A 27,099-nucleotide genomic window follows, 5' to 3' on the forward strand; every position below is an offset into this window, starting at 1 on the left:
CGGGTCACTGTCAATCTATGGCGCCTCAGATTTGCTGCCACAGCAAGTTTACTGCAGACATGTCTATATATACAGACTGAGCCTCGAGGCTATAGGATAATCACTTTGAATGAAAAAAACACAACAGCCTGGCTTAGCAACCTGGAACTCTAACTCAGCAAAAAAAAAAGTAAAAGAAATCTGTTCACTGGACATCGTTCAGCTTCAGTATACTGGAGGCTCCTCTCCAGCTGTAGGAGGACTTTTCCGAGTTCACAGTTTAAATGCTCAGCGTTTGAGCACGAGGATGCCGTGAAGTGTGCACTGCATATTCTACCGGTTTATTCTGCAGTATGTTAAATATCCTGTTGTCCTGTATTGCTATCCAATCATCTACTAGTACGATAACACTGTCCGGGAGTGAAGGAAACATCTCCACCACTTTTGGGACTGAACTATTTTTTGATCGCGTGCTTCCTAAATTGTTAATTGTTGTGACTTGTTTATCATGGTTGGATGGTTAACAGCACCACGCCACATTAAATCTGGTTATTTTTTTTTACCAGAGGTTTGGTCTATAACGATATCCAGCGGCTGATGGCACCAATCAAAGATAATCCACATTTTTCATGGCGACCGCATCTTCTTTAACAGAAATATGAACTACGAGCACATGGCCACAACAGTACTCGACAAACAGCCAATCAGATTGCATTGTTTCCCCAAACTCGAGGTACTTGACGCATGTCCTCACATCGCCGCGTCTGAAGCCAAGCACGATTAAAGCACCCTTTAAACACGATTAGATCCAGCCACTGACCTTAACTTGTAGAATAACGATGAATAACAGCAGAAACTCTTTTTTTGAAATCATGCATTAATGCAGAATTATTTGAATGTGTAAGCTTCTGTGTCACTGAAGCCAAACTGTCCTGCTGCCAGCAGGTGAAGCTTTCTCGTCGTCTCTACGACAAATACATAATTTAGGACACAAAGTAATGAATTCGAGTTACTAAATACCATTTTCTTCATAAAATCGCTGGTAACGTGATTGCAATCAAAAACGTTTTCAACCTGTCTTTATCATCAGTATTCTTCAGTGTCATTACTTCAAGCTACTTCCAGATGACGCTTGATAAAGGGAAATAAATAAGCATGAAAAATAAATATCTGGTGTTTATCATTAAAAAAAAAGTTTCAACAATGCAGGTTTTCAGGCCAAGATACGAATTAATTTAGAATCTAAATGTTGATAATTAGTTGATTAGTGAAAGCCTTAAGAAACGTTTATTGGCTTCTTTATTGTTTGGGGTCCTAAAGAGTCACACTACTTAATGTCTGTGTACAATAATGCAAAATCAACCTTTCATTTTAAATTTGCTGAATATTTTTTCTTCCTTCTTCTGACCTCATTAATACATTAGTGTGCAGTCTGTCATCCCGCATATGACGTCACACGTGTTAAAGAGGTCTAACTCCCTGGTGTGACCTCTCACGAACAAATGTTTTACAGCTGGGGGTCTCCAAACAAAACCAAACAGAAGTAAAGGGACTTTCTTTTAAACATGTCATTGCTTCAAAATCATATTTAAAATTCTCATAAAAGCATGGAAAGTCATGAAGTATTAAGGTGACAAAACGATGTGAAGTGTGTTTTTATGTTCCAGTAAAGAAGCTCTCGTGTCCTCAGGAATTAAATACCGACAAGTTCATCAGTAAAAGAGTTCAGAAACATTACGTTCCCAGATCAAACCGGCTAATTAACTCCTAAAATATAGTTGAAATTTCCTTATTAACTACCTGAAATTCTCCAGCTGAAGTTGAGCGTTGCTGTCTGCTTATGAATTATATATAGATCAACCACTGTGCATTGCTCCATTGGTCCAGGTGTTATCAGGCGCAAAGGTTTGAGAGTGTCTTGTAGTTGTAGTCCTCTGCGTTAGCGGATCGCCTACAGGGTCACGTGGTTGAAGATGCTCCTCTGTCCTGACATGATGACACACGTGTAGCTGTACTCTGGTTGTCATGGCCGCTCCCTGTCCACACACATCCACATCTCCGGGTTTTACCTCAGTCTTCTCTCTCATCCTCTCAGCCTGCGCGCAGCTCAGGCCACAGACAGGCTCCATCAATACCCAGAAATATGAGCACACTAAAACCGGAAAAGAAAGGACGGACCTAGAAAATAAAAGCTTATGGCTAGCAGTCTGAGTATGAAACAATAGTAGTGTGTATCATAACCGGCCTTTGAAATGTATTCTGTATGCTGTCGATTTATGTTTTGTCAACACCTATGTTTTATGTAATTCATATGACTTTCGCAGACCTCCTCTCCATCGGTGTTATTATAAATCCTCCTCGACCCAGCCTCTTATTTTGAAAGTTTAGAGCGTTGCTTCCTTTTCGTTGTGGCTGGCTTGACGCTGCACGGAGGCAGCCCATGATCGCAGACTCAACACGCATCCTCACACCACTGACCTGGGCTTAGCTGTGTCCTGCATGTGTGTGCATGTGTGTGCGTGTGTTGAGCGGGAGTGTGAGTGATCCCCCACAAACCATCAGCAGGATGGAGGATCTCAAGGAGAATCTGGGAACTTTGGATTGACGCCCGGGGATAACGCGCGGTCGGCCCGAACCTCATCGGGTTTCTCGTGGATTTATATATTTGGATGTTGTCTGTTTCCCCCTTTCCCCCTTTTCGTCTAGGCAGTGGGAATTTACGCTTGGCTTACAACTCCTATTATTTGTGGCGTGCAAAATGCCGTTCGCCAAACGGATTGCGGAGCCGCAGCTTCTGTGCAGGCACCAGATCCCCAACGATGAAGGTCTGCTTTTCGAGGACCTGTGTGCCATCAGTAACGTGGTTCTGTCCCGGACCTTGCGACAGCTGTCCGACCTGGCCCGGCACGCCTGCTCCTTATTTCAGGAGCTGGAGAACGACATCATTAGCACCAACCAGCGGGTCTGGGTCCTCCAGAACAAAATAGGCCAGATACAGCAGACTGCCAGTGCCCTAGACCCTAAAAAGGAGGCAGTGCGTAAGTAGACCACCACAAGTGTATGTGCCCCCTCAAAAAAAAAAAAAAAAAAAGAAGAAAAAGAAACCATGTCATGATTTACATCTGAGCAGTGTGTGATTTTTGTTTCATGTACATCCTACATGTGTGCCTTCATGTTTGGAAGGGCGCACGCCTCAAAATTATTTTTACCCAGCTGCACGCACGCCCGCCTCAGACGCGGCCGCGCTCTCATACCCCCCCCCCCTCATTGAAATGTGTCACACGGTTGCGTTTGCACATTTCACCATCCAGTATCATCTAGATGCATTTTCACAGCGCGGGACGTGTTGACTGCTCATTCATTTAGGCGGTCCAGACTCGGTGTGTGTGTGTGTGTGTGTGTGTGTGCGTGTGTGTGTGTGCGTGTGTGTGTGCGTGCGTGTGTGTATGTATGTGTCCGTCGACGACAGTGGGGATAGAGGCAGGGGGGGAGGCGGCGGTGTGTGTGTGTGTGTGTGTGTGTGTGTGTGTGTGTGTGTGTGTGTGTGTGTGTGTGTGTGTGTGTGTTCACAGGCGGGCAGCGCGGAGCGGAGCGGAGGGGCGTGTGTTGCCGCTGCATTGGCTCAGCATCGCAGTCTCGTTACTGCGGGTAGCTCACACCTGAAGCATGTTCAAGCGGTGTTTTAGGGGGCCACAAAAACAAAAAAAACAAAAAAAGACCGCCTCGTTAATTCAGGGTGTGAATACGTGAAGCTCAGAGGCGAGGATCTGTTAAACGGTGTGTGTGTGTGTGTGTGTGTGTGTGTGTGTGTGTGTGTGTGTGTGTGTGTGTGTGTGTGTGTTGGGGTTTTCAGAGGCGACTCCCCGTGCGCCAAACCCACCCTTTCCACATGCAGCGGCACCAACACAGCATCAATAATGAATCCAGATGCCCATGTTGCAGAGTAAACATGAACTGATCATGACTAGAGGTTCAGGTGTCGACTGAGGACGGATCACTTAAAAAAAAACAAAAAACAAAAAAACACCCCCCAAAAAAACCAAGCCTGATTGGCATCAATGGGAGACTCTGCAATTCAATGAAACAGCACGTTCTGTACAGCATATTATTTATGTCCTCTGCAGTCCTTTCAGTATAAGGCTTTTGATTTTAGACGACCCGTTCTGTGATTTTAGTCCGATTCTGTTCAGTGGGATTCAGCGCTGCTGTAGGTTATCATTATCTGGGACAACCAAAGAGCATTTTGGGGCCTAAAGCTACTCTAGGCTCATGAACTCCCTCTTTAGATTAACCCCCCCCAACCCCCAACCACACACACACACACACACACACACAGGAGCATATGTGTCAGCGAGGATGTCTTTATTACACAAAATAGTCTTATTGCTTGCTGTGGATCTGGATGAATGAGACTCTGGTGTAGAGGACTTCATGTGCCGTCTCTTGGAATTAAATTGTGAGAGAAAGATTGATGTCTAGCTGAAAGGGACAGACATTTCTACGCTGAAGTCAGTGTACATAACAACACTCCCAAAAGTCTCTCCGCACAAAGACACAGCGGCGCACTCACACCTCACTATTGTTAACTCCTTAAACCTGCCGCCAGCAAACCCAGAAAACATGTCTGTCGGTTACACTTGTGCTCAGAAAAAAAACCCTGACATATTGATTTGTCGTGCGGACTGTGACATACAAGATAAGTATCGCTTGGCACAAGCTTTTCCAAGAGTTTTGTGAGTGTAGAATGCCATCGTGCAGCTCATGCAACCATTTAAGAGCGAGTACTTCAACTCAACCTGGAAGTTAGGACCCATAGGAGCTCAAGAGATACATCTGGTGGGTAGCACCGGTAGGGAATTAGAAAACGCAAAGTTCTGATACATACAATTTTATTTTATTTGATCTTTTTTTTTTTCAAAATTTCCTCTAATCTTTGCTTCTTTCTCGTCTCAGTTTTTACCACTTAAGACCTCTAAATATGATTCAAATTCAACATTATGAGAGGTTAAAAAAATCACTGTTTACTTTGTGTGATTTTGGGCAGTCCGAGACAAAAGTTGACACCCCTGACAGAGAAATGTGTCAACTAAAAAGGCGGTCTCACCGTTAGACATTTAAAGCCTTGTCGACTGAAAACCAGAACCCAACACTTGGGCAGTGTCAGAAATTCACAGTTTGCTGCTACGACCCATGTCTACAAACCCACCAATCAGGAGAAAGCTTAAAATGATGTGTACGGCTAAACTGCTAAAAAAAGAAATGACCACAAACTCCCTTTTAAAAACAGGAATTGTATGTCACCCTCTGAGTTTGTTTTATATATGGAGGTGCCAGCACCCTAATGGTGTTATTTGTGTTTGTAACAGTACGAGTCACCAAATATACATCACATTTCTCAAAATTGACAGTCTGACACAGATCGTGACCAAGACTTCATCAGCTCCATCTCAGTGTGATGAACACAGCCTGTAGGTGCTTTTATTAGCGCGCTACCGTTGTTTGGATGTGTTTTACAGCGATATCTAGTCCTCACACCATGTAGGCTCTTCATTCATCCTTCATCTCTATTTCGGTCTTAGATATTTCATTCAACACACCGTCGAGTAAACTGGGAGAAACACTCCTCGGCTGTCTGTGTGGGACTTTAGCTTGGTTGCGGGGCGAGTTTGAGTCCTCTGTAGACCAATGCTCATACTTGGATGCCAACCAAAGTTATGCTATTTTTATTCAGCTTTCAAAAGGGCTATTATCTTCCCTCTTACTCTCAAATGGCAGCAATAACCCCGAGGAGATGAATATCTCCGAGTGTACACACGGGCTGGTATTGAATGTCCGCGGCAACAGAGTTTCCTCACTTCATAGTGGAGTGGATCAAGATTTCAAGGCAGTCAATATGTTGCTAACTTGGATTGATCCTGATTGTGGCAGTAAGCAGTGCTCAGATGGTGTTGAGACGGTTCGTGTCCGTCAATCATGCAAAACAACGCGTTGTGTTGGACATTCATGGAAACTCAATCAAACTGTCTGTTCTGCTCGTCATCTGACAGCAGCAGTGACAACGGTAGGCCATCCATGCATCCAACTGTCAAAAAGTCAACAACCGTCAGCCTGTTTGATGATTTCTTTTCAATATTTCATGCACTTTCATTCCACTATGTCCGCCTTGAATGACACAAATGCTGACATAAGTCCCAAACTGTACTACAGCGGTGCAGAGAAACACATATAATAATCACCTTTTTCAGGATACCTGGCAACAGTCCCTCTTTTGGGTAAACCAAACATGCAGTTGGATCCTGTATCACAAAACTAAGTCAAATGAAATGTACTGATATCTGTATCATTTTCCACAGCTGATGATTGTCTTCATTGATTGATTATTTGGCTTGTAGGACGTTGGAGGTTAGTGAGGAATGCCGGTTGTAGTTTGTTGTAGTTCGAGTCCACGGCGCCTACTTTGGGTCTCCAAGATATTCAATTTGTTATTTTGAAAGTCTTAGAAGACTAGCAAGTGTTTAAATTGGAGGGCTGAAGCCAAAGATCGAACGATTGGCATTGTTACTTTTATAGACGGCAATGAAAATGAATTGGCGCTGAAGGGACCACAGCGGACAGACATCCGACCACCGGCATGCACACGCACTTTAAACATAAACAGCAGAGATATTAACAAAAACAAACTACACAACCCTTTTCACACAAACGGAGAATATGTCTAATATATATATATATATATATGGAGAAATACCGCTGGATCATGTATCATGTGAATAATAACTATATGACGGCTGAAGAGAAAACAGTCAAACACACATTAAAAACTGAATGTATGTGAGGACGTACAGTAATGATGCATCACAAACATCATATAACAAACAGTAGCAAACATCAGTAAACTCAACATCAGTGTGGTTTCGTAAGGATGTTAAAAATGATCTGGATTATGTCATTGCGCTACAATAATGGAGTTTTTTTACTCATCAGCCACAGCATACAAAGTCTAAGAATATTCAGCGTTTATTTGTTCCAAACAGCCAATATACAGATTGTACGGACGTCAGCCAGCAACTTCTCAGCCGCTCATTAAGCCACAGAGACTTATTTGGTATTTCTACATGTTACTGAATCCCATTGACTTTTCCTCTAGCGCCACCAAGAAATGGTCGTTTTTTTGCGTTTTTATTGAAGTATCTCGCTGTGAAATTTGGTACAGACATTCATGTCCCACAGAGGATGAATTGTACAAGCTTTGACACAGCATCAGGTCAGAATTTCTGTTTGTCCAATTCTTTGGTTTATTTCCACAACTTTTGACTTTCCCATCAGCCTCAGCAGTTTGAACGCTAATTAGCTAATGTTAGCATGCGATCATGCTATCTGAGATAGTACACATACATTGTCAATATTCTACCTGCTTAACATCAGTACGTTAGTATAATCATTGTGAGCATGTTAGCATGCTGACGTTAGCATTTAGCTTTTAAAGCACTGCTGTGTGTGAGTACAGCCTCATAGAGCCAGCATGGCTGTGGACTCTGAATCTGTTTTTTCCTGTCTCCATTGTTTGTTCTTAGCTGAGCTAATGTTGCGTTCAAGTCATATTGTACAGACGGTAAGACCCACCGCTTAACTGTCAAAGAGAAGGACCGAAGTATCAACAAACCTGTAGCAAAATGGCTGCAATCATCCAAATGATATCAATACTGACACAAACACAGTCTCTTCAGCTGTTTGTTGTTTCACTTGTTAATGAACCACAAAAAATATGCACATTACACACGACACACAGGATACAAATAGCAAATTTAGGCATAAATTCCCTTATGCCTGGTTTGAGTACAAGGCTAGCAATGGTGGTAACCAAGCATTTACATAAAACTCTGTTAACACTCACCGCAGCGGGACAGGTTTGGGTTCAGGAGCAGAATCAGCTCATATCAACTCTCGTGGTGCAGAACGCACACACACACACACACACACACACACACACACACACACACACACACACACACACACTCATACACGATGGGATTTTAGCAAATATGTTGTGCTGCTCTGGCAACACAGGTTTCTTCTTGGTATGCCATTAAAGCAAATTTGACTTTGAAATTTCAGGGAGTATGGCCTGTGGCAGCAGGGGGACTGGTTTATCTCGCTAGTCTGCACAGTAACAGGAGAGCGAGAGAGGCCTGCGTTAACCTTTCAGCCCAGTCAATCTCTCTCTCTCTAACATTTTTACTATTTCTTGTAGTACAACCAGCGTCAGTTCTGTTACACGCAACATATTGCTGAAGCAGTTTGCTATGGACAGAAATGAGAAGAGAGATGGGGTAGAGAGAAAGAGAGAGAGAGAGAGAGAGAGAGAGAGAGCTAACAGCACAGTGTGTGAGCCTCAGTGAAGTCAATGTGTTTTGTTTTCGTCTGTCAAAAAAACTAAAAAGCAAAAGTAGAAATAGAGGCGTATTTTCCAGATTTATATTGTGCAACTGGCCAGCAGGCTTAATCTGCTCAGTGTGCGTTTCTGAGTGTAGTTCAGGGATCTGATTCCAACCACACGGGGCAGGTTAGGATACACTCTGTCCAGGCACGTATCGTCTGTCTCACACCTAACCACAGACACACACACACACACACACACACACACACCTCACACTAAGAGCATCAATTTAGATGTTTTCCAAATCCAATATATATGAGTATTTATGTGCTCTTCTGTCTCTCTCACGGCTTCTTCAGTGTCTGTCTCCATCTGTCTTTCCCTCCATCTTTGCATATCTGTGTCCATTCTCCTCCTCGTCTCCATCCATACCTCTTCCCTCACTGCCCTACTTTCCCCATCATCATCAGCATGGAGAGACTTCTGCCTCTTGACAGCATATTTAATGTTTAATGCACTTTGATTTCCACCCAGACACTTACAAGCCAGGAGAAGAGAGGAGAGGAGAGGAGAGGAGAGGAGAGGAGAGGAGAGTTTAATAAAGGGTGAGATGGCAGAGAAAGGAAGCCCCTAGTAGTTTAGGCCTTCTGATGTGAACGGAGAGGAAAAAAGTAAAATTCAGAAAAAGGAATACAAAATATCTAGAAAGATGTCAGAATCTTAAAGAGCAACACCACTCAGACATGCCCACTTCACATATTGAGTGGACAGGCATGCGAGCTAAATGCTAATGTCGGCATGCTAACATGCTGGCGTTAAACAGGTAATGTTAACCATTTCCCTAATTAGTGATAAACACAAAGTGCAGCTGCGGCTGATAGGAATGTCATTCGTTTTGCATGGATTTTGACAGAATATATTTATATATTATATAGAATATTTATTTTTTGGACAAATTCAAATTTTGAGTTGATGGTGGCGCTAAAGATACTACAGGTTACAAACTGCAGGAGATGGACAGCCACAGACCACTGATGTATTAGAAGAAGTGGACACTGCACTCCCACTAACTTGAATGAGAATGCATCGGCCTAAAGGTTTTCCCCGTTTACAGCTGTGCGTCCATGTTGTGCATTAGTATGTCTCTCCCTGGCGCTGCCCGCTTGTTCCCACTCGGCCCATAGACTTAACATTGGGATGATGTGATGAAAAAAAAAATATTATTTCTAAGCCCTGAGAAAGTTTTACAAATAAAACGCCCTGAAGGTTCGGCAGAGATATCTCTTTTATGACGGTGGGCCGTGGTGAAGTGCTTTTTTTGGGGGTGTTTCTTTTGTTGCAATCCTGCGAGTGATCACTGGGCCAACTTGGCAGCAAGGCTGAGTGGCAGAGACGCGTCATTATGAATCCCCCTGCTTTTCTTGGCAGACCCGCCGTGTGTAGCTAGTTGAGGTTCGACATTGACCTCGCGCGGTGGTGGTCAGGATAGCCCATTGGCGTTGGTTCTCTCCTAATACATCCATAGACACTCACCCATGGCCCAGCAGAGAAAAACATTTTACTCTTTGCCACGTGAACTTCTAAGCCTAAAGCCTAAAACACAGTGCTCAAAAAGGTTTATCCCCTTGAGAGCATGATTATTCTGTGCAACTTTAAGGGTCAATATGCACATTAGATTTTGAGATATGAATCGTGTATATTTTAGCCGGAAGGTGAGGTTTAAAAAAAAAATATTCATGGTGGATACAAGTCCTTAGGAAAAGCGTTTTATGTCTATGGAGCAAATTTTGGATACGGTGGCCACCATCTAAACAGCAGGGTCATGTGATGTGCATATTCAAAACATACTCTTGAAGCTTTCACAGTAAGAACCATTAGGCCAAATTTATATCTAAAAGAGACCATTCATTCATCCGGGCAGTCAGCAAATCAGTGCCACGAGAAGACACTGGTCTGTGTGTGTGTGTGCACTGGGTGAGCAGCTTTAACTCAAATGAACAGGCCACTTCATTTCATGTTTTACGTATTCACGGAAGTATCCAAGTGAAAATGGCTCATCCTGCGCTGAGAAAGAACGCCCTCATTTAGTGTTTAAATGATTGCACTAAATGAAACACAGCACTAGCATTAGTTTTGATCATTTTGTGTACAAGGGAAATTTTGAAAAAAAAAAAAAAAATAGACTGGGCCTGACATTTCCACCGCCAGTGTGTAGATGGTAGGTCGAAACAAAGAAGTATTTGTAAAGAGGCTCAGGGGGACTTAAAATCATAGATTATTTTTAAAATGATTACATCTTCATTGCAAAGAAAAGAGTTGGGTTAATCTCTCCATCTCTGTTTGCCTTTCTTGTTCCTGTCTTCTGTCTCTTTTTGATGCGTCTAATATGTTTGCGTATGACAGAGTCGGAAATAAAGTAGGAGGTCCACACAAACTACCACAGCTACATCAAAACATATGGTCGGCATACGTCCACTTATGTTACAGCAGAAACATGTGGGCAAGACATGTGTGGGGGAGGTCAGGCGAGAGTGATGTGATGGCCTTGCGTGCGCAGGGATGTAAACTTAAGACTGTAACACACTTTCTTATTGTCATGAGCCGACGACAACAAAGCACCCAGCTGCAGCTCGGCTTCACTTAAACACACGGCTTATTTGATTCAGCTCCTCGGAGTCTCTTATGTCATGGAGAGCAAAAATCACCACGACACATTTTCTCTTCTCGTGGCCCAATTACCTCTCCGCTAATTTTGACTGAAGTGATTCCACTGCCTCATATGCAGCAACACACACACACACACACACACACACACACACACACACACACACACAGCGTTGACATGCTTTCAGATTAGTCTTCCCACACCGGCAGGTTAACACTGGCATACCACCTCACACAAACGCACACACAAAAAATGCACACACAAAGACACACACACACACACACACACACAAAGACACACACACACACACACGCACACAACCCGCTGAACCCTGCGAGCCTCTTCTTTCGGTCTCTTATGTTATCATTTGAAATTCCGCTTTAAGTGCCCGAGTCTCTGTTGCTGTTGCAGCCTGCAATGAAACATGCATGCAGAACCTCTTGGTCTGAACATCACAGCGCTCGGCCGGCTGGATGGCTGGCTTGCTCACGTTCTGGAGACGGTTCCTCGTCTGTGCAAACTGGCCTCTGGCTTTTTCATGTTGTTGTAGTTCTGCTGGAGCTGAAGCAGTTATGCCAAAAAATAAACAAGACTTGAAGAAGTCAAGCTGGTTCTTTGGCTCATATCATCAAGGAGAGAATATTGGCTCTATAAAGCTGTAAGCACATGTAAACATAGCTAGTAACAAATATATATATATATATATATATATATATATATATAAATACGTCTATAGAATTCATATTTTTGTTATTAATTCATTACTATTTATAGTTGATATTTTATCATAATTACATCTATTCTTAATATATGAAAAATGTTTAATTCAGGTCTACTATTGAGTAATAATAGTTACATTTTATAACTATTAACTTTAAGTCACATTTTGATTTTACGTCTCTTTAGGAGCACTTTCAGGTAGTTGGTCGTACAGAGTGGTGCCACGCAGTTTTTTGACTTTGAACGGCTGCAATTTGTTTTGGTTTATTTTGTATCAGTGTCTATGTGCTTTCATCTACATGAGGAGCTGTGTGAAGAAAAGATATGATAAGAAACACATTAAGTTTTACGTTTATACTTTCAGAATTTTGACTCCAGCAGAGAGTTTGGCCTAAAGGTACTTTACAATAGAGTTTGTAGGAGAAAAAAATGTTTACGCAAATATGCAGACACTCATTCTGAAGTAAACCTGCATAGCGTATGTTACATATTGTCTGTAACCTTCATCTCTCCTGATTTAACATCAGGATAGATGAACAGATCACCCATCCTCTGGCTAAAACTGTTTTAGTTAAACATTGTTTAACTGGAGATTTTGTGATTTCGGCACATGAATTTGCTTTAACAAATGATGAATACAACACTAAAGAACCCTGCAGACACCAGTCGCTAAACCAGCTGTAATGTAATCAACTTCTTACCATCAAAAGTGCTTGTTTTTGCCATTGACAGGCTCAGATTGTTCTTTACCTTTTGCTTTCGGTTCGTTATTGTGTCATGTGACTTGTTGCCGGAAGACAACGGTGGAAAAGTGAGTGAGAGTTGGAGGGAGGAGCGTCGGTGTTGTCGGAGTGGGAGTTGCAGCACAAAAAGTGTGGCTCAGACGGTGTTATTTCAAAAATTTGCAATGTCACGGCTGAATATTTAGATCATTTCGACAATGTGCGTGTGACGTGAGCTTTCAGAACGAGACTCCTCAGAGCGAGACACACAATAACAAACAGACCGGCTCAAGTGAAAGGTGAAGAAAGAGGTTGTATTCCTCTATAGGGTCTGTTTTTATAATGTGGTCAGACAGCGATTTGATAGCAGCCCGTCTCCAGATGTCTCGTTTAATACTGGACCAGTTTAAAAAAAATGTTGTCCCCACTAGTCACTTTAACACATCAACTACGGAAATAGAGTGGTAAAAAGCAGGTTGAAAAATACTTAGAAGTGTGTAAATCGAGCACCTGATATACCATACAGGGACTTTCAGGGGAACTGAAAACACATCATTTCACATATGTTTTTAAACTTGTTGTGCTACAGGTCTGCTAGTAAAACTTAAGACTGCAGCTCAGTGTGTTGCTTCTTTTTGTGTGTGTGTGTGTCCAATATGTCTGTCCATGCATAAATGCCTCTCTGATGTGTGTGTGTGTGTGTGTGTGTGTGTGTGTGTGTGTGTGTGTGTGCGCGCACATTTGTGTCCTGTGACATGCTGAACTGAACTGTCCTGAACGGCTGTCATCGGTGTCAGGAGACCCCCCCCATCATCTTCAACATTCTCCCAAAAACCTCTGACAGATGGCTGGGGACCAAAAAAATGCACATACTCAGCAATCTCTCTGGGTCAGTGTGTGTGAGTGTGTGTGTGTGTGTGTGTGTGTGTGTGTGTCCGTCAGTGTCTGCGCACTGAGTGGTCATCTCTGTCATCTCGTGACTTCCAGCGTACAGCAGCGTGTTTAGTGCTGTAATTCCTCGAGCAGCAATGAGTAACTTTTATCAGTCTGAGGTCACGGCACCCAGAAGCAAAGAAGCTATCAGACGGAAACAGAAGCAGTTGATTCTTTTAGGAAACGTTTCATCGACAGAGGAAAGAAACATAAAGTACGTACAGTGTTCATTGTAAATAAGGCTTTTAATGGCTGCTTTTAAGTAATAAGGGGGGCGTTAAGTTCCTCTTTAACTCTTAATAAAATAGGATTACAAACCTGTTTAGACATTAAATATTCTAAACTTGAATTAAAAACAAAGAAACTTGAATTTACTTTCATTTCAAGTTAATTAAGAATTTATTTGAAATTAAAAATAAAAGTAAGTGACGGCTAATCACTTTGACACGACTGTTATAGACACAACAGTTTGTACTCACAGTAACAGTTTGCTGCAGGTTTAGCTTTGAACCCAAACTCCATACAGCATAAAAAAGTGCATCATGTTTGAATAGAGGTTTACTGACAGTATTTCGGAGGGCCGAACCGTTCCAGTAGACGGATACTCACACTTATTTCTCTCCCTCTCTCCCTCATCGCCTCGCTCACTCAGTGGTTTCCTCTCAGCATCACAACAAAGTCCCACGCAGAGGCTCTCACAGATGGACGTCTCTGTACTTCACAGGGGTGCTGTTGGCAAAGAGCAGTCATGTTTAAAACAGACACAGATTTAAAAAAAAAAAAAAAAGAGACTGAAGACAATAACAATATGTGGAAAGATTGAGGTAATGATGAGTGAGCACAAAAGAACATAAGACGAACAGATTTTAAAAGTCTTTTTAAACCGCTCCTTGAACTTAATCCTGATTATCTCAATTTCTTTATGCCAGATAAGTTACACTCGCATACAACTGCAGGATTTGGAGATGGGATTCTGCCTCCCTTAGCTCAGCAGCTCTGTTAACACTATCCTATAGCTGGAATGACCAGGGCTGTCGGTTGTTGTTGCCTGGTATTAGCAGATGCAAAAATAGGAGGGGAAACCAATTATATCAATAATGTTGTGACCATGAGCTTCAGCAGGGTTCAGAATATGGACAGCAGAGATTATGAGTATCAACTGGGGATTTAGGGCCAAAGCATGGACGGTTGAGATCATTTTTAACCAAAGAGCTTGTGGCTGGACTTCAGCATAAGATGGAAACAGATGGGTCAGAAAAAAAAAAAGCTTAGGAGAGGTTGTCTGCTGCTTGTTTTAAGGACTCAGCTGCTCCTAAGGAGTTCCTCCAAAACAGATTGTCTCTGTAAGAACCTAAGCTCGCCGTAAAGACGATCCAAGCTAATTGGACTACTAGCAAGAAGTCAACACGCTCACCACACTGCGCAGGCATGTGTGTGTGAGAAAGACTTTTTACAGTACGTACGTATGTGAACACAAATTGTAAACTGAACAAAGTTCTAAACACACTTCTTTACAAATTAGCAACAAATCTGCTGAAGAAACTGAATTCCACGGCTGATACAGAGTATTAAGGCGAGGTAAATTAATCCAATTTCACAGCGGGCTGGTGAGAGGTGAGGACAGCCGAGCTTAGGCTGCACTAATTAGACATATATCTGTCACTATCAATTGTATCAGTGGGCCTACAAAAGCCTGCATCACACACAAACACATGCATTACTTACACACACACACACACACACACACACACACACACACACAGACACACACATCAACTCCTCCCTTTTCCTTCACAAACAGGCACTCCCCTACTACTTAGGAGCCACTGGTATCAGCATATCCATACCTGAGCCACGCAAAGGGTGCACAGTAAGGAGTGACACTCTAAACATAACAGTGTGAGTATGTACTGTGTGTAGGCTCTGCACGAGTGTTGTATGTACTGTGTCCGGCTTGATGAGTGCGCTAATGTTCCTCTGGATGACAGGCCAGAGATGCATTCACTGAACGCCGCAGGCAACCACAGCTGTTACAGAGGAGAGGAGAGGAGAGGAGAGAAGAGGAGAGGAGAGGAGAGGAGGAGACGATATAAGGAGGAAAAATGATAGACTGACAGAAACGGTTGACCCGTGGCAACAAGACAAAGAGTCTACAGACATGCTAGAAGCTCTGTGATGTAGAGGTTCTTCAAGCTAAATGCTAGCAGGTATAGTGTTCATCATCTCAGTTTAGCATGCTAACATTTGCCAGTTAGCATTAAACACAAAGTACCGCTGTGGAAATGGTATTCACTTCCAGCTATTTGATGGCATTAGATGGCTAAAGGTTAAAGAATCACCACAGTTATTACAATGCATCCAGAGTGGAGCATGAATGACTGAACCAAATTCTATGGCAATTCATCTAAGAGGTGTCATGAAATGTCATCAGAAACCCCATTGTCAAGGGTGGCATCAGAGGAAAAGTCATGGTGATCACCAAAGCCATTAAGGTTCATTCTCTGGGAACGATGCATGTCTGTACAACATTTTATTGCAATCCATTTAACACTGAGATAGAAAACATAGACCTTCTGGTGGAGCAAGAGGAAAAACCGACGAGCTCGCCAAGTCATTAGAACTCATCCTTTTGGGAACCTTTAACGCCTGTACAAAATGTCACAATAATCCATCCAACAGTTGATCAACAGACAGCTATAAAATGGACAAATTCTCACCTCAATGCGTCAAACACTGCAGCTTGGTCAGTGCTCCTAAGCTAACTGCGTCGCTCAAACTACGATGCTCTACGTACCACTTTAGCGCCAACTTTGGACGTGTCAGGGATGACGTGTCAATTTTACACTCGTGCAAAATGTGTAAATAAACTTCTGTCTTCACAGGAAGTTGGGTTTAGGCAACAGAAACACTTAGGTTTAGGAAAAGAGCATGGTTGATGTTAACTTGACTGACAAACCACGCGTGACTGACGTGAACGTTGTCAAAGTTTACTTTTAGTTTTGCATGGGACACAAACAGCGGTCCTGTGGACTTAAGTCCTGTGTTTGATTGACCCATCCGCCTCCCGCCTGCCCCGTGTGGACTGTCTTGCACGATAAAGACACGGGTGTGTTTACAATGGAGTTACTTGGAAGCCTGGTGCGTTGCATACACACACACTCAACAGCGCTTCGGTGCGTCGGTGTCGGGCGCCGAGGAGCCCCGAACGAGCATCTGTATTTGACGCATTGGGAGGGAGAACGGTTTGAAATGGAAGAATTACATCAGAGGTGATGAGAGGAGGGGGAAAAGGGTTGTTTATCCAATTTTATACAGCATGAATACTCCAGATACAACATGAGTGAAATAATTACAGTATCCTGACAGATTCTGCTCCCATTCTATGGTCTAGTAATTATCATCACACAGTCGAATAATTACAGTAGCAAGAAATTACAATTAACCAGTTGTGTGACTTACTGGGGACACCCCAGCACTGTGTGTGTGTGTGTGTGTGCCTTACCCAGCAGATTACTCCACTGAGGCCAAGTCCCTACAGATGACATGTGATAGCAGATTAATAGCCTAACATATTAAAGTCACAATCCCTATTATTTCCCCTTGTATCAGTGCTTAATCAGTTAATATCCCAGAGCCGAGGACTTCTTCGCCACTCGGAGCTCCTCTGCGTCACCTTCAGCATCATCTAAAATGAATCACAGTAAATTGGCATATGGCTCATTTTTTTTTTTTATATATACAGTTGTTTTCCAGTTAAGAGAATTGTGTAACTAAATGTGCTGTAAAACCGTTATTATTAAGGCGAGTTGTGAAGCCCTTTTCATACAGAATTCATACATATTTAAAAAAAAATGAAATAAAGAACTTCACATACAGGGACACTGTGAGCTTTAAAGGAAGCGTCCGTGGACGGGTAAACCAGACCTCTAATCCATGCGTGTTAAAGTGCAGCGGGGCCATATGGTTCTGCAGTGGATCAGAAGCACTGATCCTGAGGATGATACGGCCCCAGCTGAACCTTTGTGCAGCGCATTTACACCATCTGATGTGTATCGTTGCAGCGTGGTCACAGCCCTGATAGCGCTGATCTCACACAATCACAGCGCTCATTATCACATTTGGTAAACGGCGTATGCGCGTTAATGTAGCGTCGGCATTTTGGTTGCCTGCGCCCATGCACAACACTGAGGTAAATGCAAGAACCACCAAGAAAAAACTTGATGAGGTTAGTTATTCTCTTTGTGCGCGCGTAAAAACACATACGACATGCTCTGACGGAAAAACACACAGATGCACAAATCCATGACCAACACTTGAACGTCCCACAGAAACTGGCCCTCCTCTCATCCTCGGGATAAAAGGGGAGATAATGCATTAAACATTTTTTTCTCCTCTCTTCAACTGCTCATTATAGTACAGTCAGAGCCTCTGCTTAAAAACAGGCCGTTTCTAATGAGACGAAGCTTACTACATACTGTAACCCCATCGTTTTTACTCAAGTGTAAATGAAAGGATTTTCTGGGTGTGTTGTCCCATCTATACAGATGTTCAGTCACAATGACAACGTGGTTTATTGCAGTTGTTTCTGTGCATTTGCCCCCCCCCCCCACCCCCCAGGATTTTTGCTTGTGTAACTTCAGATTAATATTTATAGCCGCTCATTATTTATACCACATTACAGTTGAGTGTATAGGCTGCCAGGATCTCTTTCTCATTCCATGAAATGCACTGATGAGGTGAATCCAGGTAAAAGCCATTCATCCTGGCTGATTTATTGCAGTAAGTCTGTACCCATCACAGATAAAGACAGGTTGATGAATCAGGGAAGGATTTTTAAACTTTAGGATTATTAAAATTAGCATTACGCAAAAGGTCTACTGATCACTATCAGGGATGTGTAACTTAGTTCAACTGTACTTGATACTGAGTTCACGTTTTCATGCACTTACAGCAGCACAACCGCACACAGACCAAATTCTCAAAGTTCTGTGGTTCTATCACTTAAGTATTTGCATGTTATACAACTTTACACTTTGCAAAAGTTGCAAAAGCCTATCAGAGTTAAGATTCTCCTGACGTCACTGGTGGAATCAGAAAAGGAGGAGAAGTACTTATAGCCGTCTGTGGGCACGCAGAGCTCTACCATGGTACCGCATACAAAATCTACCGTGTGTGTATAAATGTATGTTTTGTTAAAAAATAATGTCGCTACCATAGTTATGCCTTATTTAGATGGGGTTCACAAGTAATATATTTTAAATATATTTTAAAAGTAATTTAAATTAGCTTCACCTTTACCAGGTGGAACTTTAAATTGAACACACGCACTGATAGTACCGAAATTAATTTCCCTGTGCATGTGGGAATTCTTTGAAACTGCACTATTTGTATTGACTACGGCTCTTTGTCATGACTTGCTCTGCCATCGTAGGCCTTCCTTGATGCGGTTCAGTAAAAGAAGCATCTCAGTCGCCCACAGACTCCATATGGAGTCTATGAGTCTATTTCTCATTACTCATAGACTCCATATGGTTCAAGTACACTGAGTATATTTTCTTCAAGGCCACGGTCAGATGTAAGCAGGGCCGTTGTTTCAAAGCCTTTGAACAGATTCAGTAAATACCTGGCTTAACTCCACAGTAAACAGATATATTGGATAGGGCTGACTCTTATCTCATTATGTCGTGTTCTTTTGTAGGAGTAGAAGGATTGAGCACAGGATTGAGTTTAGATCTTGTTAATAGAGCTGGATGAAGGCCTACTGCGGGATGTCGTACTTTTTATGTACTTTTGAACGATGGCGCAACATTTTTGACGTTTTATTTGAAACTAGTGGTCATTCCCCTTCGATAGCATTCATGTTTATTGTGACTCAGGTCTTAGAAGGTGCAGAGGCGTATGGCATTATTTGCACATCACCAGCTGTTGAGGCTGTTTTAATGTAACACAAATACCATTTAAACATCATCCTCATTTTCTTTTTGTATAAAGGGAATGAATTTAAAACACCATTCTTAAGCACAAAAACAGTTTAGTCAATTCACCGTTTTTATTTGTGAGAATAATATAACATCTGGCAGTTCTGTACAAACTGTTTCTTTTTAGAAAAAGCCTGCACCGCATTGAATATCTGTGAAGCACATAGTAATGGTTTTACAGCCTGTAACATCACAATTTTGACCCCATTTATAATTATCTAATTCACGTGTCTCTGGAGGATCGGAAAGCTATCTGATCTTAAAAAAGCCAAATGTAAGTGCATGCAAGAGGCATTCAAGTTGGATTGAAATCTGAAGATGCATTCTAGCCAGATGTTAAAATGGTGTAAGAGCATCCATCGCTACAAGAAGCATACATAATCTCTACTCTTCCGATAGTGTAACTACGTCAGTAACTAGTCTGCGTAAAATCTACACTCACTGACAGATTTTCGTAATAGATCCAGGCAGCAACTTCCTGGTGAAGCCAATGCCAAAGTGCCTTAAAATTGCATTCTTTCTACGGACGCGCCTCCTCTAATGTCAAAAAGAAATCAGATTGTAAAGAAGAAGTAATAGAAGTATAACTAACTCCACGCTCTTGTGTCACTTCCCGTTGAAAAAAAGCCAAGAAAACCAAGACAGCGAGGGCCACAATGTTGAATTTGAGGCTTCAAAACGGCAGTCAACAAACCAATGGCTGACATCAAATTGACAAGGTCCGCTTCTTATACTCATGAATACGACAATGGTCTGTCTTTGCTGTCTTTGTGACAACGGCAGCTAAAGTTACACCGAAATGGTCTCCAACAGATGAAGAGTTAGTGGTTAGTTAGTACACAGTAGAGGGATATATCCGTACTCTTCCTAACTTCTGAACTCCTAAAGGTCTCGCTGACCTCAGCTGCCCGCCTGATGCTTTTTTTTTTTGCTTTTTCGACTCTTGTTATTTGGATGAAAGCCTACATTTTGAAGTAAGTATGAATTGACTTGAATTTTTTTATTTCTAACATTTATTCTCGTCCTTGGAAGCAGTAGATTTTAAAACCATCTCATCGCAAGGTCTATTTAGTAGCTGTTCTGGAGCTTTCAATCGTATCACACAATGTTCCTCAGCAGATGGAGTTTAAATTGCCATTTTTATCTGAGCCCTTTCAGGACTTCTCGTCCAAGTTGCCTAAAATGTTAAGACCAACATTTAAGTTTAAATAATTCTTAAGTTGAGACTGAAGTTAACTCTTGCCCTCGGCAGTCAAAACCTGACGCCTACATTACCCATAATGCAACTCCGCCACTGCAAGTTAAGTCGGAGGTTCAGGTGTGTTATGCTATATTACACAAGTCTGGTAAACTCCCTTCTTTCTAACGCCTCAACTCCAGATTTCTTTTCATTTTCAAACTTGTAGTCTTCAGCCCCAACAGACACTGACTCAAGTAATTCATCAGACTTCACACAGCTCCCCCTGGAGCCACTAAAGGCTTTATACGACATACGCAGTAGCACTCCCCAAGACCTGTAAACAGTGTTGTATTAACCCAGTTCCCCTTTAAAGCCAACAATGGGACAAGAAATCATCTGAATAAATTAAGTCTACAATCCAATGACTTCCACTGCTGAGGAAGATTCTGTGATATGATCAAAAGCTACTAAATGGACCGAGATTGTTTGGTCAACCACCTGAAGACTTCCAAAGCTGTGTTCTTATTCCTCGCAGCAGCACCCTCAACATTATCGATATATTTTCACATGCGCGCACTCGCATTTTGCTCCAGTGAAATCTACTTGAACTCTGTGGGGATTAAATGCAAGTGAAAACCCCTGGTGGGGTTTAAAAGTCTGTGTTTGTATCTCCAACTCCTTTAAAGCTGTCAGAATCGTTTAGTAGACTCGGGAAGTGATTATCCGTGCGGCCGTCCTCTGCCACCTCTTCCCAGACTCAAGCTGCTCACTTTGTTTTCATCTCTACTCGGAGGGGTTGTGTCATTCTTTAGGAAAAAAAACAAAACCTCTCAAAACTGTATTCAGTGACATTGGACATGGGTGAAACATAGATGGCACATTTATTAGACATGTGTGCTTTTCATTCTACACACAAACTGTGTTGTCCACTGGGGCTTCCTCGTCTCCTTCTGCTTATGGACTTCTGATTCTTTACTAGCCAGACAGCTAAATTAGCTTAAAAAGCTCTACGGCTTGCAACAGTGTTGGAAAAGACAGCTTACACATTTTTGGGATACATTAAAAAGTTTGTTGGCCCAAAAACTCAATTAACACACTTCGTCCACTTAAAGGGATTTATACTTGTGCGTTAAGGGGTTACAGTGTCGCCGCGGAGCCCACATGTCAGCTACGCAACGGCTGACATGCATCTCCTCAAAAATGTGTTGTGAAAATATGTGAAGACCGCAAGAGCAACGATTGGTCATCTTAGTTTGCTGGAGATTTCTCATGAATTTCCAATGCCAGTGGAGAGTGTTGGTAGTAAATACAACATTGAGCGAGATGTATTTCGGCTGAATTACCTGTCCCTTGTCGCTAACACCCATCTAGCGAGGCTATTTGCAGTGCTAGTAGCGGAAATCTCAGAGATATATCTCTCAACACATCTGTGGAGCTGAATAGCACTGAAGACAAGAAGGAAAGAGCAGAAAGAAAGATATTTGCCATTTCTTGACGCTGCTCTGCTCACACCGGACTTTTTAGTCTGTTCCAAACGTTTTAAAATTCATTAAGAATTTCTTAAAGCAGCTATAATCAATATTTTTATAAGAACAATTTATCAAATGAAAATGTTGAACAATGTGACAATAGCCAGATTTCCATTCAAATGTAGTGCAAAGTTTTAGAAAGACGGCAAAAGAAAATGACAGTTTGTGTTCGTTTCCGTCCTCTAAAGAACTTCACTTCATGAAATCTGAGCTAGTACAATTCGCTGACAGCTGAAAAGCTATGAAATGAACCTTTAGAGTATTTTATCACACAAGCATTACAGTTATGAGCAACACTTTCTGTCGTCTTCTGTGACCTGAGTTTCCATCCTGTTAGAAGTTAAGGTTGTAATAGTTTAGATGCTAATTGGTTATTAGCCATCGGTATTTCGGTCAGCTGATGAGGCTGTGTGGAGACAATGGGATCATTACAATTGGTTGGCCTCCGGGATGCAGCCTTGGTTGACGTGCAGAGAGAAGAAGAAGAAGAAGAAGAAGAAGAAGAAGAAGAAGAAGGAGGGAAGGGGTAAAGAAGAAGTGGTGAAGGGAACAAGCGATAAAAGGACGACGGGAGGAAAGAAGATGACAGGAGATAGAAGGGAATTGTAGCCGTTGTACAGTGTGTGTGTGTGTGTGTGTGTGTGTGTGTGTGTGTGTGTGTGTGTGTGTGTGTGTGTAAGACAGTGAGAGACAGAGTATGTCGTGGGTGAGGGGGTAGTGTGTAAGAGAAGAGCAATAAGGCCGGGGTTCTTCGAGGAGACTCACTCTCACTGTCACATCGATCAGACTACAGCATCACACACACTCACGCATCCAACACCCCTCTCCTGCTCTTTCTCCGCTCTCATTAGTGCCATTGTGGAAAATAAAGAGCAGAAGAGAAGCAATGAGGCTGCGTTCAATTTAATAGATTGTTTTTAGGAAACACGCTTATTCGCTTTTATTTGCAGAAAGTTAGACGAGGAGACCAATACCACCCTTGTGTCTCTACGATAAATATGAAGCTGCAGCCAGCAGATTAGCTTAGCTTAGCATAAAGGCTAGAAACAGGGGGGAATCAGCTCTGCCTAAAGGTTAAACAATCCACCACCAGAACCGTTACTTACCATTAAACACATTGATACACAGAATGTTACTTCCTTGTTAAAAGCCTGCAAAAACCTAAAACAAACCATAATGTGTTAAAGCTGTAACACATACTTGTAATCATATAATCAATGGTATAATCAGTGAATTCACGGGCCTAGTTTTGAACTGAAAGTGACAGCTTGAACCAGCAACATAGCCTGAACTGAACTGAAGACAGCGGTGATGTGTTTACTTACTGTTGTACACACTGAAGTTAATTTGAACGGCGACACAATTGCTTAGCTTTGAAAAAAAAGTGAACAAAATACATAGTCAGTGACAACTAATCTTTGAACTGAATAAAACGATTCAAATTCAAGATAAAGAGTGGCAATTAGTTAGCTTGTAGGCTGGCAAAAACAGGTTAGCGTTTTTCCCCGTTTCTAGTCTTTATGCTAAGCTAAGCTCACTAGCTGCCGGCTCCAGCTTCACATTTAACAGACAGATATGACAGTGGTACCAGTCTTCTTATCTAACTCCAAGCAAGAAAGAAAAAAAAAAGTGTATATGCCCCGAAATATTGAATTATTCCTTTCAGACGAGATCATTTGGCCAACCTCGCTCCTCTACCCACAAAAGCCCTCACAGCCCGAATCGTCTGCTGCAGCTCGCAACTCTTAAAAATAGACCAAGTAGGAAATTCAGAAATAACAGCGTCACATTTAAAGATTCACACAGGGCACACAAGGGCTTATACAAAAAAAACAACAACTGCAGAGTGTTATTTATAATGCAATGACAATATGGGTACAGAATATATTATGGTTGTTGTCTTTGTTCTGCATCAGCTCCTGGGAGGAGATTTAAAAAGGGGGCAGGGTAGATGTAAAATACAGGAGGCTGGAATGTTCTGTTGAAAAGGAAATGTCTTGTCTTTCAACCATGAGCACAAAATATATAAATAATCACAAACTTAGCATGCAGATTCATTTTATAGGCACTGGTACACACACACACACACACACACACACACACACACACACCGAGGGCTACAGGGTGTGCCCAGCATCAGCGAGAGTACTCTCTGTGCCTGCTCTCTTCCTCCTGGTGCCCTTATTGGTTCCTGCCCAATCCGGCCATCCAATCACATCAGGCAGAGTGAGTCTGTGCATAGACTGGCAAATAATCTGCAGTTTTACAATAACACCACCACCATTGTCTCCGTTTCTTTTTGCGTTCGTATCTCGCTCGAAAAAGTGATGGATGTCATGTGGGGATTATAAATGACCTGCCAACTTCTTACATGTACAACTATCTCACATCCTTGGACCCTTCCTCTTGTATACCATATATATAATATATATATATATATATATATATATATATATATATATATATATATATATATATATATATATGTATAGTATATATCCAACTTGCATACAGTACACCCTATATTATATGTGCGCTTTATTCCATTTATGTGGCTTTGCAAAATGCATCTGTAAAAACTGTTGTTGTTTGCCTGAGCCTGTCATTTAGTTGAGTAGAGGCTTATGAAGCTGTAGTGAATTATTAAGCAGGGTGAATTATTGGGCTGGAGCGAGTGAGCGAGAGAGGGAGACAGAAAGAGAGAGAGGTCTGGACAAAAATAGGTCAACCTAGCAGTGGCAACCCAGGGAAGTAGAAATGATTCTCTCTCTGAGGAGGAGCTTTGTGTGTGTGTGTGTGTGTGTGTGTGTGTGTGTGTGTGTGTGTGTGTGTGTGTCATGGGAGGCTGCGTATTTGTCAGCAGCTCATGGTGTAATGCTAATTCATATCCTACAACAAAGCAATTTAAGAGGAAAGGTTCCCCACGTAAGCCATGAAGGACAGTTAAACGTGAAGTATTGTCCGAAAAATAAATATACTCTGGAGACGTCAGCATGGACAAATTAGTTGAGGTGCGACTCAATTTGTGTTGTGATGACATTTTTTTAGACCGTTTTTACCAGCCCCCAGTGGTGGAAAGTGACCAGGTACATGTAATCAAGTATTTTTACTTAAATAGAAGTTTGAGGTATACTTACATTTGCCTGTACTATTTTATACCACGTTATACATCTGCTCCACTATATTTATTTGATAGCTATAGTTACTAGTTACTTTTTTTTTAAATGATCAGCCTATAAATAAAACATATTGTTAGAGATTGGTGGATCCCAGTCTTCTTGATGTGTGACCCCCTTACACAAAGTCGGTGTCTAGTTTGGGCTCCTTGTCATTTTTCACATCTCTACAAGTTGTTAGCAGTTCCACCAACAAGACATTTCCCCTCTAAACGTCTGAGATGGTTTCAATTAAATATCTATTCAAAGCCTAAAGAGGTTCAATTATCCAATATTTCACAAAAAAAAAGGAAAGATTACAGAAAAGTAAAAAAAAAAGAAAAGAAAACAGATTAATATTGCAAATCTTTGTTTTATCTTTCTTCCAACAGTCATTAAAGGTGCGTCATACAAAGATTGGGAGCATTTCGATTGCCTCTCAACATGGCGGTGCCTGAGCCGATGGCTTGTAGCTAAAAGCTAACCAAACGTGCTGACAGAGCTAACAGTGTTTACCTGTAGCCAGAGGGTGAGTGCTACGCCTCCACGACAGGACGACATGTTCTGCTGTAACCACAGCAGATTAATGCTCTGAATGTCGTACGCTGCACCTTAGATCTCACGACCCGTCAGATGAATCATTGGCCTGACCCCTGGGTTAAAAACCACTGGATTAAACTACCAAACTGTTTGAAAAGTAGTTCAAACTTAGCTCCATCTCGAACAGCTACAACAGGAAATTGCTTCTTACACTTTGATTCATCAGTTCTACCCATCTAATTGTGTGATATATCAGTCATAGCTGCCATATTTCTGCCAGAATCACTGGCTTGAAAATCCAACTCGTCAGGATTCGAGTATTGTGTCTGTGTTCGGTAAACCTGTGACCGGACCGACCGGAATCCTGTGAGGAGCTGCTGGCCGCTACCATTAGGTGTGCGCGAGACAACACGGAGAGGCGACTTTGTTTAAAACAATGGCGGCTCCTTAAAGAGGTCAGTGTATTTGTTGCAATAGCATCCGTTATAGAACTGGAGAGTATTTGCTCATTTAAAAAGACTGTTTTGACGACCAGGTGCCAGATCGTAAGCACGCAAGGCAAGAGGACAACGGATAATATAACGAGGCGAACAAAGGCGAGAGGAGAGTGAATGTGAGCCGGGTAGGAAAGGCCAACTTTGAAAGGATGAAGATCTGATGTTTATGTGTTTTATACTGTCAACACCCAATTGGATTCATTTTAATAATTTTGATCAATTTGATATTAAATAAGTAGAATGATATGCTCTAGACTTGAAAATAACTTCTATTTTTCCACTCAGGCAAATGGTCAAGAGCTGCTCCGAGTTGCTCTAATCATCCCAGATGTGGCCCAGCCACTCTCACACAAGTTCTATCTCAAACACTTGAAAGACTAAAATCAGATCTCTGGTTCGAAGAGAATTATGCAAAAGACTGTGTAGATAACTTTATTAGATAACATGAGCCATAAAGAGCGAAGCTAGGGGACGGCAAACCAGAGAGTGCAAAAACTGGGATGAATGTTGAACTTTATTATCCTTTTTGATAAATTAATCAACGTAGAATCATTTATTTGGTTTGATTTTTATTTGGTAACTTTAATTAGTATTGCAACACAGTGCAATGTGTAATCCTAACTGCCTGCTTTATTTGTAGTATCCGTTTACGACATTAAACACATCGAGAGGATGTGAAGGACAGACGGAAACACAGGAAGAAAGAGGATGTAACATGACATCTGAGGGCGCCTTCAGCACTAGGCCATCAAGTTGTAGTATGGTTAAACTATTTAGGTTGTTTTATACTTTTCAGATGTTGCAAAAACTTTGAGGCACACTCT

General features: G+C 41.9%; 1 protein-coding gene across 3 annotated transcripts in view; it reads left to right on the forward strand.

Moving 5' to 3' along the window:
- Positions 1 to 2,432: 2,432 nt before the first annotated feature.
- Positions 2,433 to 27,099, forward strand: part of nhsb (Nance-Horan syndrome b (congenital cataracts and dental anomalies)) — a 52,323-nt gene continuing 27,656 nt past the window's right edge. For all 3 annotated transcript variants that reach the window (XM_068730533.1, XM_068730534.1, XM_068730535.1), the window contains exon 1: positions 2,433 to 3,017. In XM_068730533.1, coding sequence (XP_068586634.1) covers positions 2,738 to 3,017 — 280 coding nt within the window. In that variant the 5' untranslated portion in view covers positions 2,433 to 2,737. The remainder of the gene's footprint in view (positions 3,018 to 27,099) is intronic.

This window comes from Cebidichthys violaceus, unplaced genomic scaffold, assembly GCF_023349555.1.
Source record: "Cebidichthys violaceus isolate CVI_PGR_0920_01 unplaced genomic scaffold, fCebVio1.0.p SCAF_5, whole genome shotgun sequence".
In the NCBI taxonomy this organism is placed as follows: domain Eukaryota; kingdom Metazoa; phylum Chordata; class Actinopteri; order Perciformes; family Stichaeidae; genus Cebidichthys; species Cebidichthys violaceus.